Source organism: Schistocerca piceifrons, chromosome 3 (assembly GCF_021461385.2).
Source record: "Schistocerca piceifrons isolate TAMUIC-IGC-003096 chromosome 3, iqSchPice1.1, whole genome shotgun sequence".
In the NCBI taxonomy this organism is placed as follows: domain Eukaryota; kingdom Metazoa; phylum Arthropoda; class Insecta; order Orthoptera; family Acrididae; genus Schistocerca; species Schistocerca piceifrons.
In genome coordinates, this window is record NC_060140.1 from 251,081,660 (window position 1) to 251,101,053 (window position 19,394).

At 42.9% G+C, this 19,394-nt stretch overlaps 1 protein-coding gene across 1 annotated transcript in view; it reads left to right on the forward strand.

Annotated features, from left to right (window-relative positions):
- The window catches only part of LOC124788554 (homeobox protein MSX-3-like), a 121,668-nt gene that overhangs the window by 100,472 nt on the left and 1,802 nt on the right, over positions 1–19,394 (forward strand). The window contains exon 2 of the mRNA XM_047255824.1: positions 12,701–13,014. Coding sequence (XP_047111780.1) covers positions 12,701–13,014 — 314 coding nt within the window. The remainder of the gene's footprint in view (positions 1–12,700; positions 13,015–19,394) is intronic.

Sequence of the window (19,394 nt, forward strand, 5' to 3'; positions counted from 1 at the left end):
TTTCCGGTCTTCCCATCACGGAAATATCCTCGACAGCACCGGGAATCGAACCAAGTTCCTCCACCTGGCAGCCAGACGAATCACGTTAGGTATCAGAAAATAATTAAGTATTCCCAGTTGGGGAAGGTGAAGTCTAATAAGAATCGTACAGTAAAGATATATGGAGTGGAACCACAGCAGATGTCGAGCTGACGTAAAATATCATTTCCTAAACGACGTAAAGAAACCAGTAAAACGGTCACATTCCTGATCTTGATGTAAGATTTTTCTGATGTGTAAGCTGATCTAGTATAAAGTAAAACAAAACACACACACAAAAAGTCCGGAAAACTCCAATCACCTATAAAATTACTGGAGTGGGGAACTTCGAGGTGATTTATACCGAAGACTCACATTACAACGTTGCTGCGTTTTTGTAAACTGGCTTCATTACTCAGTCTGATAATTAGATTCCTTTAACCGACTTCTCTAACAACCGGTGACAGTATTTACTGCACTGCCACTCTGTGTCGAGGGCTGACGGGATGAAGTGGCGGGACGACATGTATAATGACAAACAGCTTCCAGGGAATCTCGTTCAACCGCATAAGAACTGCATATACGCCGTCGATACTAAGCGTTTAATAGGCCGAGTTTTTTTCCCTCTTCCTCTGATTTGCGGAAACACGGAGAAGACTGGTTTTCCATGTGCTGCCGTCCGTCTGCGTGCCCAATGAAAGATTGAACAATATTTTATAATGCGTGATTGGCTCCTGTTACGTCAAGTACTGCTATAGAAGTCTGTCTGAAATTAAGTGACGGCTGTGCGCAAGTTGCGAGACGTATCGCTGTCAGAGTTCACGGCAGCTGCAGGAAGCTGTAAGTAAGCTTAACTAAAAACAGAATCGTACTTCAGTATTTAAAGATACTGAAAACGGAAGTTCATAAACAAAATACGTGAGCCTACGTACAGTTCAAGGGATAGCAGGCTGGTCTGCAACAATCAGCACCCTTACGAACAATTTGTCGTTTAAGAAGCAGACAAGGAAAAAGAGTGGCACTGTTGTAACGACCTGTCTAGGGGGTGGGGAAATTGTCGGATGAAAGCTGATTTTACAGTTTTACAGACGACTTGGAAAGGCCAGGAAAAAGACTGCTGTTATATGTATCCACTTGCTTTCTCTTCGCTAACAATACACGGGCTTATTCCAGTGGAGATCTTGAAACTGAGACGAGAAAAAAAAATGAAATGATCCTATGGCATTGTTGGCCGGGAGGCCCAATCCGGGGAAGTTCGGTCGTCAGGTGCAAGTCTTATTGTAGGTGACGCCACATTGGGCGACTTGCACGTCGGTGAAGAGGAGATGATGAGGACAACACAACACCCAGTCCACGGGCGGAGAAATTCGCTAACCCGGCCGGGAATCGAACCCATACCCGCTGCATGGTAGGCAAGCACGTTACCACGCAGCTAAGCAGGCGGACTGATAGCAGAAATTGGTACTGGTGAATTATTCAGTTCTGCGGAAATATTCACTACAGTCTTAAATCATTAGACGGCCTATACATTCAGATTTACAGCGATACCAAGTGAACAATTCGGAACGTAATCTACACTGGAAAATTCAATAAAAGGAGTACTATGAATTATACGAATTATTCTCCACCAGGATACAGTGTCTCACGGCTTATGTATATGTAGGAAGGGTCCGGCGTATAGTAATTCAGAAAAACCGTTGAAACTAAATTTTACTTTAATTCGCAGCTATGAAATAATCGGTTTAGTTAGTTGACAATCTTCAGCCCTAGACTAGTGGCGTCTTTGAAAGGCGTCTAGACCGATCGCCTATTCAAGTGGTCGGCAAACACATTAGTTAACAGAGCCAAATATCAGCAGTACACCTACTGAAATTTCTTTTGTGAGCCTGTACAGGTAGGTATACAGTTATTAATTTTGTAAGGGCACTCCTAAGCTGTCCTTTGCTAAAAGTCCTCAGTCTGCTTGAGGTATGTTCACTGAGGTTGACCATTTCCTACCCTCCCATCCACAAGCGTCATGCATACTTGTTTAGTCTATCTCCTTTCGTCCATCCTTTCTATATGCCCAAATCATCTCATCCTTAATACTCAACACTAAATCTTCTTTCACTCCACAACGCTAAAATTGACTTAAGAAACTACACTTAAAGTTTAAGCCTTAGAACTATATGTACGCTGAATAAAGCGTGACATCATTACTCAGTTAAGATATTGTTTACTGATAAAATTAAATTGTAAGGTGGCCAAAAATTAAATTATGACAATTGCTGCAAACACTAATGTGAAAAATGTCCATTTGCCTTGAGAAGTTTGCGTAAGTCGAGTATATATATATTGTTGTTTCAATTGTAGGTACGATTTCGAGTTCCCATTAATGAGATTGCTTTTCAGTTGACTGTTGATAAGGTTCATGCTTGAAAATGATTGTGTGCATGAATGTGTAGATCTAAATAAGGGAAGAACATCAAACGCAAGTTTTTTCAGCTGATTATTTGAATCAGGAATGCTATCCCATGTGTTAAAAACCAACATACACTCCCTCTCCGGTTCTTTCAAAGCAGTCAACATACGCTGTGGAGGTTTCTCCAGTATATCTACATCAGTACGAAGGTGTTCAGATTTAAAGAGCCACAATTATTTTTTCTTTAAACTCAGCAACTACATTTCAGCGTTTTCAATTTCAGTATTAAAAGGAGAAAAATTTAATTCTATTGCAGTAGAATTAAGACGTTTATTTTTAACAAAGGCTAATTCGCTTTGCTGCTTCTGATTCCAGAAACCTGTTGAGAAACGCTTTCCTCAAACTTAAAAGTGTCGAATCGAAGGAGTAAACCGCGGGCACAGAACTATTTTCTCGGGCATGTTTCAACAGGCTTGGAAAGTGAATCAAAGTTTAGGTTTGCAAACCTTGAGTAAAGAGCTGTGTTTTCTTTCCCCTGAAGCTTATGACGAACCTGATTTGGATGAGACTTAACATCTACAATTTTTGGAGGCACTGATCATTCGTTAGTTCTGGATAGTGACACGCATCTCAAGGCGAAACCTTCAGTTTCCGTTAATAAGGGAGCGAAGCGTTTCAAAACGTTTCCCCTGATGACCAGTGTATATTGTTATGCAGTAGAATATTTGTTTACTGACTGTCTATTACAACGAAAATTTTTTTAAGAAGACGATGATTGAGAGATGTACCGCCATATTCGTGCGCCCGTACGTGGTATTATGTGGAAGAGCCACACTCAAATGGCCAAAGAGACTCATGTGGCTCGCAAGCCGAAAAGTCTACGTATGTGTCGAATGCCACTGCATCGTTGCCAGTTAACTAAAAGAAAGCGTGGAAATGAAATGTGGGGTTCATGGAAAGGGGCAGAGTACACTGTTGATAGTAGGAAAACCACCTACAGCTAACAGGTGCATTTCCTCTTTATTAAGACCAGACACGTTTCACATTATTTTTTTATTCCTGCACTAAAAACCACTACAAAAATGCGTTAAGAAAGATCAGGGATCATCGTATCATCGATCACCGGATTATTAGACGTAGAGCTTAAGGTTGGATCTGGCAAGGACGAGTAGGAAACAGGCCGTGTCGTTTTCAAAGGAAAGGAATAATCCTAACGTTTCTATCAAGCGTGATAGGGAATTACGGAAAACCTAAATCGTAAATTTATACCCGTCTCATCCGGAATCTGAGGCCAGTCTCTCAGCCGATGCTCCGCTTCGCTCTGTCAGACGACCGTAAAAGCACATTTCAATGTGCTGCACAGTAATGTTTATTCCTTTGCATTCATTAAAGGAGTTCAAATGGTTCAAATGGCTCTGAGCACTATGGGACTTAACTTCTGAGGTCATCAGTCCCCTAGAACTTAGAACTACTTAAACCTAACCAACCTAAGGACATCACACACATCCATGCCCGAGTCAGGATTCGAATCTGCGACCGTAGCGGTCGCGCGGTTCCAGACTGTAGCGCCTAGAACCGCTCCGCCACCACGGCCGGCCATTAAAGGAGTGTATGAATAGAGATTACTTGTATATCTCCATATAAGGTATCATTTTTCTAAATATACATTAATTATACACACTCTCTGAGACAGTTTTATACAGGAAGAACGAAGGCGATTCTTTGATTTCTCCCTCATAACGGCTGCTCCCGGCGGAGGTTCGAGTCCTCCCTCGGGCATGGATGTGTGTGTTTGTCCTTAGGATAATTTAGGCTAAGTAGTGTGTAAGCTTAGGGACTGATGAGCTTAGCAGTTAAGTCCCATAAGATTTCACACACATTTGAACATTTTTTTCCCTCATAACCGGTTCACTGCAGTTTGCTGAGTGAGATATTGGCCGTTGTGCTACAAATGTCAGCTAGTTGAGACTTTAAGCATTTCTGTTGTATTCTGCCACGAGACAAATCAACCTGTGGCCAAGCATAGCCTACTTATTTATATTCGCTCGATTTCTCTTTTTAGTGCAGCTTGGTACAGAGCCCACACACTTTAGCTATACTATAATATTGGTGATTTAAGAGCTGTAGTTTACACGCAGATTTACCTTCGACCATAATTAATCCTTCTTGTCCCGTAAAACATTCGTTTCACTTTTACGCTTGCGTAGAACATTCTTGTACACAGTAAACATTATAAAAATACTTTATCCACGCACTATTGGGATCTGAAACGTATCGGTAGTTTCATCAATTACTTGCTCCTTTCTCAGTTTGGCGATGAGCAATGGCAAGGGGCTTTGAACTTTGGTGGTCTAGAGTTTCAATAACTCGTACCTAATATAGGGGCTAATATTATAAATTACTTCAACGTGGGTAATCCGTCGCCACATTAACATTGAAGAGGGAAGTGCGCCTCTCTAATAGTGCCGGTGTCTTGCGGATTCTTATCTTAGAATGTATAGGAAATTGACAAAATTGTTTACTGCCCTGTATGAAGTTTTGTTTCTTCTTTTTCTTCTTCTTCTTTTACGGCCTTATTTAACCACTTCAGTCACTCATTTTCTGGTCATCTTCTTCAGTAGGTTTCATTTCTGAACACTCCAGTATCTTTTTATTCCTTCCAATATTTCTGTCATTCTTCATCTGTCAATACCCCTTTTATTATGAGTCGTTTGTCTGTTTTCGGTTTAAAACTTATTTCTATGTTTTTCAGTTGCTTTAAATTTTCTGTTTTGTTTTTTAAAAGCCTGGAGTTAATTTTAGCTCCTTCATATCGTCCATGATTTCCTTTATCCATCCTTCATGTTCCAAAGTTTCTCTATAATTTTTCTTAACAATCTGTTTCTGGTGACCGATTAATTAGATCCTTTTCTTCCGTATAGTATCTGTAATGGTCTCCAGTTCACTGTTCACCACTTCCTTTGGCACCGCCAAAGTCCATCTTTTTGATATTTCTTATTTATGCATGTTCTACCTATTCTTCTCCATACTTTTAGGATTTCGTCGATTCCGTTTTTCTGCGTGACTTTCACTTCCATAAGTCATCTCTGGTTGAGCCACCTTCTTGTAATGTTTTATTAAGTTTTGATATGTAGACCATGTTAAGTTTTATCGTTTTGTTAGTTCTTACTTGCCATGCAGGTTTTTCGCCCAAGCTGTACCTTAAAATTTTTCCTAGTTATTTAAATTGTTTAACTATCGTTACTTTATTGTAATGTGGTTGATTACTTGTCGATCTGCTACCATTATTTCAGTCTTTTCGAATGATATCCGAACTTCTGTTTTTTGTGTTATATTTTGTAGGCGTGTTATTTGCTTTCTGGCTTCTTGAGTGTTATTGGCTGGTAACGGTAATTCATCTGCGAATCCCTAGTAATTTACGTTTATTTGGTCTTACTTGATTCCAATTTTTATGTTTTTAGGATTTTTCTTGTACCATTCCCTGATCACGTACAGTTGAAAATTAACGACGATAAACTGCGTCCTTTCTTAACCCCATTTTGTTCGTAAATGGTTCAGATATTTGTCCACTGAACTTTAAATTTGGTGTTTGATAAAGTTAAGTTTATCATTTTTATTAATCTGGGATGAGACCGAAGTTCCTTGGTGTATTCATAACTGACGCTCTGTGAATATAATCATAATCTTTTTTTGAAATCTATAAAGATTATGACTTGTTGTTTTTGTCTTCTTTTGTAGTAATCCATTACCAATTTCAAAGTGGTTATCTGTCCTGAGCAGCTTCTCCAGGGTCTAAATCCTCCTTGTTACTCTCCCAGTTCCAGTTATTGACAGAATTCCTACAATACTGAAAGACGCCATGCATATTAAATTGCGCTTCAGTGCAACACTGTTATTTGCCTTGCCTTAATAAAAGCGGCTAGTTAAACACATCATCCAGTATTCAAGACTCAAGGTTCTTTTATATGTTTTCTTGAGTGTCTAAAATAAAAGTAATAGAAACAGAAACACGTACAACAATAATGGCAACTAGTTTACAACTTCTCATTCTTGGCAGGTACAGGTCGTGGCGCACGAATAACTGCTGCTTCCCGTTCGGCATGTGGATACCATGCGGAAGCTCGAGGCCAGTCACCGTGCCCAGTGATGTTTCTGGAATCCCCTATTGTGACTAAGACTAGCATGGCATTCTCATCAGAAGAGTACCTCATTTTACAACTAGCTGCAAGTTACACGGCTATGAATTAACGGCAGCAAAATGCGTTTGCATACCGCCCTCCGTTCACGGAACTTGTATGTCAATAAAGGCTCTACCTCATATAAAGCATGTCTCACTGGAACGTTTACAAAATCAGGAGACGACTGTTGGAAAATGGACGTAGCGACGTTGAGCAATTGGTCGCAGGAGGTTGTATCGTATACGAGAGGCAAAATGGATGCCCTGCGGGTGTGACCAGACATCCATTCCCCCGATTCTTTGAACGTGAGCATTGTGTCTCTGTGATAGCAGTGACAAAATTAAAGCCACCTGCCTCAAAAGGCTTTTTACTGACAAAACGAAAGAGATGTAGCGAAACATGTTATTTTCACAGTATGATTTCCGATGTCACGGAAGACAAAATGTAGTAATCAAATTATAATTACATCTCACAAAGCAACGCGTGACTTCACCGTTGGATTACTTAGTCCTCTAATCTTAATTTATTTGAGTATAAAGTTACCCTATTCCTTGTTTACATCTTTCTTTTCCTGGCACTTCTGTCTCCAAGTATCTGATACATTTTCTATCGGCGATTCTCTTTCCACTGACAGTAGTAATCAAATGTTCTCCAACATACGAAAATTCCCAAACTAACAGACTGCTTACTTTACACATGTTAATATTTCTTCTCCCCATAATATGTTGTGGATGAGCACATGCAAAGAAGAGTACCTAATGTAGAATGTACTCGTTCTTCAGAAGAAATATTCTCACTGTATTTAAAGTACCACATTTGAAAACTTTTTCCCTGATGCAGTCACATCAGTGTGTGGCTCAAAATGTCTCTGATCAATATGTTCATAATGCTTAAGATCATCATCCGTTGTTGTTGTGGTCTTCAGTCCTGAGACTGGTTTGATGCAGCTCTCCATGCTACTCTATCCTGTGCAAGCTTCTTCATCTCCCAGTACCTACTGCAACCTACATCCTTCTGAATCTGCTTAGTGTATTCATCTCTTGGTCTCCCTCTACGATTTTTACCCTCCATGCTGCCCTCCAATGCTAAATTTGTGATCCCTTGATGCCTCAAAACATGCCCTACCAACCGATCCCTTCTTCTAGTCAAGTTGTGCCACAAACTTCTCTTCTCCCCAATCCCCATCTGTTAGAAACGTGTTTTCGGCCTGCAGCAACCGTGTGGCTACACAGTGTACCCCTCTTCAACGGAATCACAATGGGAAGGCAAATGAAATTCGTAGTCCGGCTGTACGGTAGGCCAAGTCTGTGAGTGACTCTAATTGCAGTAGGAGTATTATGGATGATATTATTTGTAACACATTCGAAAACTGCCCATAGCACGCTCGCAGTAGCAAAAACTGTAAATGATTTCTTAGTACATTTTGCTCTGGTCAACAAAGTGTAACTGTAATGAGAATTTTATATCACTGTATTGCTTCCCTACACAAGAGAACGCAATTAAAACAGCGCTGATACATCACAATACAGCTTACTCACAATGCAAATCAGTCCAAGAACAAGCTGAAATAAAACTACTGACCCAGACATTGTAATCAGCGCAAGCAGTCCGCACTCGTCAACAGCCTCAGAATGACTTAATAAACGTTAACTAATTCGGCACTGATGTTGAATGCGGTGTTTTACGGACGGAGGGACGAAAAACCTCCGTAAATGCAAAGCAGCAATGATAATAACACTAGAAATAATCTATCTTTTTATCTCGCTCCAGTCGATAACAATTAGCATTATTAAATTTATAATAATGATTAAATCTAGCTATCGACGTTATTAATATATGAAGGATTTAAAAATTTTGTGCGACTAGACGTCACATATCCTCCTTTTTCTAACATTCGCTGTGTGAAAACGAGGAACTTCATCAGTCTGTCGGCAGATGCCGTACTGTCTCTACTCACGCACGAGCAGCCACACTCCACGAGAGCAAAGAAGTCACTACGAGTCGTAGCCACAGATATGTCTCTTCCAACTCTTCCGACCGCGATGTAGCCTACTCGTCTAACAGAAAATTGTCTTTACCCCTTACTTGCATCAGGGTTTTTCTGTCGGTCGAGCGCAAAGCGAACGTACAATGTGGAGCCTATCGTGAAGTTCATTTGCATCAATTCAAAAACTATATATATATATATATATATATATATATAAGGCTCACTGGCCACTTGACCATCTTCTTCTTCTGTGCGAATGCACAAACAGTGCCCGAACTCTTACGGGAATCGGCAACGCGCCACGAGTAAAGAGTATAATGGGCAGGGGCACTACGAATGTAGTGCGGGACAATACGTTGAGAATGTGGGTTTCGCGGGAGGCGTGCCAGAGATAAATCCCTGCAGTCGCGCTATCCTCTGTGTCCTCGCTGGCTCAGATGGACAGAGCGTCTGCCATGTAAGCAGGAGATCCCGGGTTCGAGTCCCGGTCGGAGCACAGATTTTCATCTGTCCCCGTTGACGTATGTCAACGCCTGTAAGCAGCTAAGGGTCTTCATTTCATTGTAATTTCAATTTAAAAACTGCCCGCGATGTTCCATTATTATACCAAAAAACAGTAGACAGCTACGCCAAGCTCCACACCGCCATTGCTAAATGCGGGCGCTGGACCAATGCACATAAATATTAGGCATACCTGTCGAAACACTGCACGTTTACTATACCGGGTATCCTAACAGCGTTTTGGGACGCAAACTGTAAAAGCTTTCTGAATTCGCATGTAGCTCTCGAAATATAAAAGCAGTTTTGAACATGCACAGCCGTAAAAAAATTAGTATACTTGAAAAGAGGACATTGCTTTTGATGTGATGATGACATATTTCACCTGGGGGACGGTAGATGCACTGCTAATGGTTTCATCGTCGTCCGCCAACAGAGAGCGCAGTAGCATAGCTACCAGAGCGCCATCTGTGTCTACACTTTAGTAGGAAAAGCTCACAGCCAGAAGGCTCAGTGTGGTGCAAACGTGTGAAGCAAGCAGGCAACCACGAAACGGAGACACACTCGTGTGCTTCCTACAGCCAACTGGGAGAGTCCGAAACGGGTCAAATTGCGGCCTTCCGAGCGGCGGGATGGTCCTTTCGGAGAACTGCCACAGAAGTTGGACGTTCTGCTCCAGTTGTGCAACGATGCTGGTATCAGTGGTCACGTGAAGATTCCCACACCCGTTGTCCAGGTTCTGGAGGACCATAAAGCATAGACCCCGCCTGGATCGTCGGACTTCGAGGGAAGCAGTGGCAGATCGGACGGCTACCACTGCAACTCAGACCTGTCAATAAGAACTGTTAACGGACTGGTTATTAGCAGTAGGACTATGGGCACGACCAATTCTAGTCGGTCTTTCACTCATGCCACAGCACCGGCATGCGCGGCTCGAGTCGTGACGTCAGTGGATCACCTGCGAAATGGAATGGCGCGTCTTGGTCTTCAGCGATGAAAGCAGATTCTGCCTGCAGGCAAGTGATGGTCGTTTGCACGTGCGATGTAGAGCTGACTAGTGCTGTCTCTTAGCAGGCATTCGTTCAAGACACACCAGCCACACCCCAGGCCTTATGGTCTGGGGTGCGATAAGCTATAACTCTCATTCACCTTTGGTGTTTCTGGAAGGGATCCCAGTCAGCACTCATTTCGTTGTTAGACCCGTTCTCCTGTCATTCTCGCAACAGGAAGGTGATGTGTTGTTCCAACAGGATAATGCTGCTCACACATTGCCTGTGAAATTCAACGTTCTCTGCAAGATATGCAGCGCCAATAACACTTATGTGGACAGTTCGAGCAGGCGTAGCATAATGTATACCAGGATAGTATTCACCATCTCAAGGATGTCTAGCCTAGTACCACCAAATAACATAGAGCTATTAAACTGCGAGGCTAAAGGCACTAGGCTTGACATCCTTGAGGAAATGCAAATCTTTAAACACCTGTTGCTTGATAAAGAAAACCTACTTAATGAGCAGTTACAATTGATAAATAAGAACTTTTTCGAAGGTTTTCAACCTTTACTTCACTGGCCCTGATGTTAGGTTGCCTTTGGCTCTGAGCACTATGGGACTTAACTTCTGAAGTCATCAGTCCCCTAGAACTTAGAACTACTTAAACCTAACTGACTTAAGGACATCACATACATCCATGCCCAAGGCAGGATTCGAACCTGTGACCGTAGCAGTCGCGCGGTTCCAGACTGTAGCGCATAGAACCGCTCGGCCACCCCGGCCGGCTACGTTGCTTTTGCTGTCACCGACGCCTGACTCCACTTTCCACAATCGATTACTAATGTATTCAAAATTGAGGATTAATTATGCCGAGTAATAGCTAGGATTTCTTACAGGCTCCGAATCCGTTTTTAGGGTTCTCGTTCCCCTCAGAAGTAAGTTCGGTTACATATTAAGCCGTTAACAGTTTCTATGCTTATATTAAGCCAATTCCTAACGTAAAGGTAGCTTCTGTTAAGCATTTATATTTCCACGAGAGCATGCGCATGACTATCAGCTGTGCTCGGTACATAGCTGGACGCTGCGATTAGTTCCGGCACAGTTCTCGCGGCCTACCGACCCGTCCGCGCAGTGGGGCCTGCTGTAGATTTATGACTGGGTACTACGATACTAGAGTTTTATCCCTGACATCGCAAAACTTTGGCATGCAGTAGTTTTCTGTCAATACCTTCTGCAGAAGGCCAAATTATTTTGGCTGAAACCTATGTAGAGATTGATTTCTATTTACAACTGAGGCCGACGTGTTATATGTTAACACAGATTTCTGGAGGTGTTTTCACATTTTTGTGCAACCCCTGTGATTGCCAATGAGGTTGATTCCTCTAGTGATTCACGACGTACTGTATTTAACTTTCCCGGTTCGGGCAAATACACTGGGGCACGCTTCCCAGACCACTGTAGAGATTATTGTATTCACTGAAATATAAAGGGGAGTTCTTACAGTCAAACACATACATTTGATTTCCGGGCGGGTTGGAGATTTTCTTCGCTCTGGTTTCCTGACAAAAGAAACTCAATGACAGCTGTCTACTTGCACGCACCTCCGTTACAGATGCTATTTTGAAGGCAGTGTATAGCACTGGTACCTTTCGGAACTACATGAAACTATAAGGACTGAAGCGAGAATGTTCCACATTGTTTCATCCGAAACTGGCCGAGGAAAAAAAGATGTCACATTGCGTATTCAACGCCCCTCGTTTGTGTGGTGTGCGTACTGTAAGACCTTCGGTACACATACCATCAGATTATTTGACTTGTTGCTCTAACGAAGTAGACGAGTGTCAGCAATATGTCTCGTGGCCTTATCGTGGCGTGTTTATCTTCTGCCATTAGGTCAGACGATAGAAATGCCACTTGCACGCTTAGAGTAACAGATTGACAGTGACCAACTTTAAATAGAACTTGATTAATTTTCACAAACATTTATTAAAATAATAAGAAGCATAGACATTACGTAACTTGATTCTGGATGCTGTTTACAATTGACAATCTGAAGTTCCTTTGGTCTTGGTTCGTTAATCTTATTCTCACATATCTCTGATACTTGACAAAGTGTCTATACATTTATCTTCATGGCTATGTACAGGAATATGGTAATCTTATTAGGTGCAGACTGAAACTTGACTATAGACTGGTACAGACTAATGCAGACTGGTACGGACTGGTGCAGACAAATGCAGTCTGGTACAAAATACCTCGCACGTTCAGGTATCACTGCGCGAGTGTGATCCGTGAGGAGAAAAGGTTCTACGTTAGCAGCTATCTCATTGGCTGCGTTACATATTAATACGCGGATCGGCGGAAGCAGAATTTGGTCCGTCTCTAAGGTAGCGCCATCTCGTAGTGCGGAGACGGACGAGCGCTGCGCCTGCGCTGTTGTGCTTAGCGGGGCGCGCTCTAGTGGGAAAGTTGTGTACGCGCTGACTACGCGGAACTATGTACACAACAGTATGTATCTGCAAAAATACAAATAATAATTGTGTAATTTTATTATATCCCAAGTATCACCTGAGTAAGTTGTGTTCGGTTCTGGAATCGACTCTGCCAGTACCCGTTGTTCTTCTAGTGGGGCGCACAGTTGCAGACTGGCGCGGTTGGCAGCGACTGACCGCCGGCCCCCGCTGTGTTGCAGAGGTGCTGCTGGGGGGCGGCGAGGTGCCGCGGCTGCCGGGAGGCGGCGCGTTGGCGCACCACCACCCCCACCCGCCCCCGCCGCCCGTGCGTTGCACACTGCGGAAGCACAAGCCCAACCGCAAGCCTCGCACGCCCTTCACGACGCAGCAGCTGCTGTCGCTGGAGAAGAAGTTCCGCGAGAAGCAGTACCTGTCCATCGCCGAGCGCGCAGAGTTCTCCTCCTCGCTGCACCTCACCGAGACGCAGGTGAGCGACGCAGATACAAAGGCAAGTCCACGGCACGTCTAAGTTAACCATTAATTGCGATGGCTTATTAACAAGGACTGAGACTTATTTTCAGCGATGTTTATTACGCCAGGTTACAATGAGATGACAGATGACATGGGATAGCGACACGCACACAAACAGATGGAGGTAGTACACCGTACACAAGGTATAAAAAGGCAGTGCGTTGACCGAGTTGTCATTTCTACACAGGTGAGTCATGTGAAAAGGTCTCTGACTTTATTATGGCCCTTGTGACGGGAATTAACAAAATTTGAACGTGGTATATGTTGGGTTGGCACAAGAGCCAACACCGTGTTACTAGAGGAGGCCGAAATGCACGCGTTTTAGCTCACGCAGGCTGGCGTGAGGAGGGAAGAACTATACTGACGTGAGGTCTGGAACATGACAAGGAATTAGAGCGTCTGTAGTCAGTGAACCATCGCTAGCAAAGTCGGCTGTACAACTGGGGCGAGTGCTAGGGAGTCTAGACTAGACCTGCCGTGTGGCGGCGCTCGGTCTGCAATCACTGACAATGGCGACACGCGGGTCCGACGTATACTAACGGACCGCAGCCGATTTAAAGGCTACCACCTAGCAAGTGTGGTGTCTGGCGGTGACACCACAGTATAGTTCTTGGAGCTAGACGCATACGACATTTCATTTCAGAAATTGTTAGAAATTCACTATTCTGAGAGCCACAGTGTCAAGAGTCTGACGAGCATACCGGGTTGCAGGCATTACCTCTCACCACGTACAAGTGGCTGACGGCCCTTACTTAACGACCGAGAGCAGCGGCGTTTGCGTATGAGTTGTCAGTGCTAACAGACAAGCAACACTGAGTGAAATAATTGCAGAAATCAATGTGGGACGTACGACGAACGAATCAGTTAGGGCAGTGTGGCGAAATTTGGCTTTAATGGGCCATGGCAGCAGACGAGCGACGCCAGTGTCTTTGCTAACAGCGCGTCGTCGCCAGCAGCACCTGTATGGGACTCGTGACCGTACTGATTGGACCCTAGCCGACTGTAAAACTGTGGACTGGTCATATGAGTCCCGATTTCAGTTCGTAACAGCTGATGGTAGGGTGCGATTGTGGCGCAGACCCCCACAATGCCATGGACCCAAGCTGTCAACAGGGCATTGTGCAAGCTGGTTGTAGCTACATAATGACTCTATCGTTGAATGCAAATGGTTATGTTCGACTACTTGCAGACCAATTACAGTCATTCATGGACTTCATGTCTCCAAACAACGATGGAATTTTCGTGGATGACCATGTCACTAAGCCACAATTGTTCGTGATTGGTTTGAAGAACATTCTGGACAGTTCGAGCGAATGATTTGGCCACCCAGATCGCACGACAGGATACCATCGAACATTTATGGGACATAAGCGAGAAGTCAGGTCGTGCACAAAATCCTGACCGGCAACACCATGCAATTATGGACGGCAATAGAGACAACATGACTCAGTATTTCTGCAGTGGATTTTCAACGACTTGTTGAGTCCATGCAACGTCGAGGTGCTGCTCTGCGCCAGGCAAAAAGGGGGTCCGACACAATCTTACGACGTAGCCCACGTTTTTTGTCATCTCACTGTAATGCTTAGGCTACACGATCTTTTTCTGAGTACTTCCCACCTACTTGAATGCACATGTTATAACATCTCCACCAGTTATCGAACACATGGTCCAGGCCATTCTTTGTCAGGTACTTGAGAATCGCCCTACTTTTCTTGAACATTGTCAGAGATTTCACCGAGCGAGGTGGCCCAGTGGTTAACACACAGGACTCCCATTCGGGAGGACGACGGTTCAACCCCACGTCCGGCCATCCAGATTTAGATATACCGTGATTTCTCCAAATCGCTTGAGGTAGTTGCCGGGATAGCTCCTCTAAAAGGGTACGTCCGATTTCCTTTCCCACCTTTCCCTAACCCGAGCTTGTGCTCCGTCTCTAATGACCTCGTTGTCGACGGGACGTTAAACACTAACCTCCCCCTCCTCAGAGTTCTGAAATCGAATACCGCGAACCTTTGCCTTTAGTGATGAGAAGACTGGGGCTGTGAGGCGGATGTGGTACAGAGGTAATGTTAGACCGCGCACTGTCCGAGGACGTTATTGTCGTTTCCTTGCCATGTGCTTCCTCAGTTTAGCCAAAACTGACGTGTAGTATCTTGCTGTAATAGTGGTGTGAGTTGAAACTGCCGGCCGCAGTGGCTGAGCGGTTCTAGGAGCTTCAGTCTGGAATCACGCGACCACTACGGTCGCAAGTTCGAATTTTGCCTCGGGTATGGATGTGTGTGATGTCCTTAGATTAGTTAGGTTTAAGTAGTCGTAAGTTCTAGGGGACTGATGACCTCAGATGTTAAGTCCCATAGTGCTCAGAGCCATTGGAACCGCTTGAGTTGAAACTGTATGCTAGTAAATCATTCCATGACAGGCAAAAAATATGGTCACGATCACTGTCTCTGCAGATGGAACAACTTTCGCTTTTTCTAATGATGGAGAACCTGGCGATTCTCACACTACACTGGCTTCATTCAGGATCATAATGTCTCTTTATTGCTGATAATAGATTCTAGGTATGCATCCCATCCGCACTATACTGGGGAATGTTGACTTCTGTGCTTCAGTAACTGTTCCAAATAGCTGCCGATGTTTTCTATGGCATCAAGATCGAATGATTTACAATGCCATTCCAGTAGCGATAGGATATGCGAGTATTCGCCAAACCGAGAACACATGTGTACTGCCCTGTGAACATATCTGTTGTCGTCTCGGATAAGAGTAGAGTCCATTGTGAAGACGAAAAGGAATGCTTCAACACAGAGGATGTTGAAATAATCACCCTGGCTCATTAATCAAATACAGTTGATGTTCCTGAGACATACTGAGTATCACCTTTATCTAAGGTAATGATGCAAACTGAAGCAACAATCAAAATCTGTAGAAGCACGGGGATTTTTTTTTTTTTTTTTTTTTTTTTTTTTTTTTGCATTTTGTTCGTTATTGATTGTTGTGTTTGGTCGTTGCGGACGTCAGAAGACATCCTGTTCAAGTTCGGTGGTTGATCCTTCCACTCAGTTTTTTTATTACAGAGGCCAACGGGCTCTCTCACCGAACACGCTGAGCTACCGTGCCAGCAAGGGATTTGAACCCAGTCCTGCTGTTTGTTGGTCATAAACGCTAACCACTGTGCCGCACTGGCTGTGTGCCTACCAGTGCTGCACAGATGATCCTAGTGTATTTCCCTTCCCGATAAAAATTCCAATTCACGCCTCAGCCCGCTGATGTTCCCCTTCTAAATTCGGATCAGTACTGCAGAAGCTCTCCAATATTGGAATAGCACCTTAACAGTCGGCGAAGCGGGTATAATCCTGTCTGTACCTCAAGTGTAGCTATAGTTAATATATTACAAGCATGATTAACCACATTTCACCCATTGCTAAGGTGCTATTCCACAGTTAGGGGAACAGTAATGGGCTGAGGCGTGAGTTGGAATTTGTATTGATGAGGGAGTCTTACAAGGGTAAGTATGGTGGCTGCAGCGCCAGTGCGGCGCAGCGGTTGGTGTATCTGCCCAGCAATCAGGAGACCTGTGTGCGAATTCTGGACCTGGTATAAATTTTAACTCATTGCTTCAGCCTGCAGCATTATTGTAGATCCTGGTTAATGTGCAAGGAAACCTCAATAACTGGGCACAAGTCATGGTACAAAAAACAATCCCGAAACATCACAGAATCATCTGCAGCCTGAGCCTTACTCTTCACACATTGCGGTTAAAGGCCTTCTTGGACCGTCGGCATACTTCACTTCTGGCATCATTTGAAAAGTGGCAAAGGCGCGATTCGTCGGACCACAGTACATGCACACTTCCTACCAGCTTCTTTTTTGGCCCATTGAAGACGTGCCGCTTTATTCAACGCCGTGACCAATGGCCTTCAGCAAGGTAGCCTACATGAACTGCGCCATTGCCTTCAGCTCCCTTCAGAAATGTTCGCTCGAAAACTGGTGAGATGGACCTGCACTCGCAGACAGTAGCAATTCCTACAGGGTTTGAAAATGTTTCTTGTTATTGGCACAGTCGTCTCAGGGTCCTTTCGGTAAGGATCCTCTTACGATCACTGTTCTTACCCCTTGTTAGACGGCAGGGAGTAGTATATCATTCGTTGCAGACACGCTGGGCACAGATAAACTGAACAACTTTATTCACGGTGTGCTCATGAGCACATCCAAACACGAGAATTCCTTTCTGCCATTAGGTCATGCCTCCACGTCGACAGGTCTTAATATACTAATTCCGTGCAAGTGTTAGGTAGTTAGTTAGTTACGTACATGTCCCATAGCTCATTTGAACGATTCTTTTATCGAAATGATGTGGAACGAGTCAGTTTACAGGATATGTATGCACGGTTGGTGTTAACATTATCGAACACATTGTTATTTTTAGTCCCATTCATCCAGCTACTCTTTTTTTATGTAAAACTTCGTCAATGGGGATTGATTTTAAATTAGATTTAAAACTAACTTCGTGACTTGTCAGGCATTTTATGTAATTGGGCAAATAATCAAAAATTTTTGTTACTGCGTAGTGAACTCCTTTACGAGCGTCAGACCGCTTTAACAATGAGTAACAAAGGTCATTTTTCATTAGCATGTGTTGTGATGGCGCAGTTAAAATGCCTAGTACCTTAAAAGATACCTACATGATGTCCATGGATGAACACTGCATATCATTCTTACTGCTTGCTTTTGTGTAATCGATATTTTCTTTGTAAGTGATGAGTTACCGCAAAACTTATTGTGTAAGACATTACTGAGTGGAAATTTGTAAAATATATCAGGAGAATGATACTTTTCTTTCCAAGATTAGCAATGGAACAAACGTGCTTGAACTTCACTCTTTGACAAGCTTATTAATATGCTTCTTCCAGGTCAAGTTTCGTGAATATGTACACCAAAACATTTGGATCACTCTGCCTTATTTACCCATGCTCATGTTCTGCTTCAGTTGTTGATATGACTCAAGTTGTTATACAGAAATGAATGTAGTGTGTCTGCAAAAGGTACAAATTTTGCTAGTTGAATATTAAGTGGAAGGTCATTCACATATACAAGGAATAGGAATGAACCCAAGGTTGAACCCTGTGGGACTCCCTTTATGAAATTTCTTCTCCAATGACTAAAATTTTCTTTCTTTCGATCATTGTCTGAATTATTCAGCACAAGCTTTTGCATTCTGTTCATCAAGTTTGATTCAAAGCAGCCGTGCACAAAGCCACCAGTTCAATAAGACTTGAGTTTGTCTAAGAGAGTAGCATGATCCACGCAATCAAACCCCTTGGAAGAAAATACCAACAGCCGATATGTTATTGTTTAACCCTTGTACTATTTCAAGAGTGAATGTATAAATAGCACTCTCGGTTGAGTAACCCTTCTAAAATCCAAACTGTCATACGCTAAGTAAACTATTTCCATTTAAGCGTGCGACTGCTCCTGAGTACATTACTTTTACGAATATTTTCGAAAAAGATGTCAGTAAGGAAACTGGACGATAATTTTCTTGCTTCTTCAGTTAAACCCATATTTTCTGCTACGTTTAGCAAGTGATTCTTAAAAGTACTTGTAACTTATGAATTATAGGTTACAACATTGAAACTTAGTTCAATTGTTACGGGCTCTTGTACACTGACTGGCTGCCCTGTCTCCCGTTTCACAATCTCCCATATAGGTTTCATATAATTAATTGCATTAATTATTTCTGTGCATACTTGTGGACACTTTAATGATTTTCCTGCAAGTACTACAGCACTTTTTGTAGTATGCAAGTAATGTCGGTTCTTCACTTACTCTAGGCTTTACATAAATTCCCCTCTTCCTCTAATATGAGATTTTAAATCCCTTAATTACCCACGGATTACTTTTCTTTAATGGACCCTCTGGATATTCTTTTAGGTAAGCGACATTAAAATATTGACACAAATTTTTGCTATGGAAGACACTGAATTTGGCATTAGCACCTCTTTCCACATATACCTCAGCCCATACCACCCTTTCAAGCTCACTCTTAAAACACTGTGTCCTTTTCTCATTAGCCCACCGACTTACTAATATTTCTTCCCATTTTCCATCAATATTTACATTTATCAAAATTAACATGTTTTACCTTACACACTTTTCGAAAATTTATATAATTTTTTTGATACAAATTCTTTATAAATCTATCGTTACTGTTTACTGAAGTGATGAGGAGTCAAGTTAATACTGTTTTAGAAGTGTTTGTTGGTGTGGCTGAAACGTTCCCTTAGAAAAATTTATGAATTACTGTGCTAATAAACCTCTTACGTTATTTGATTT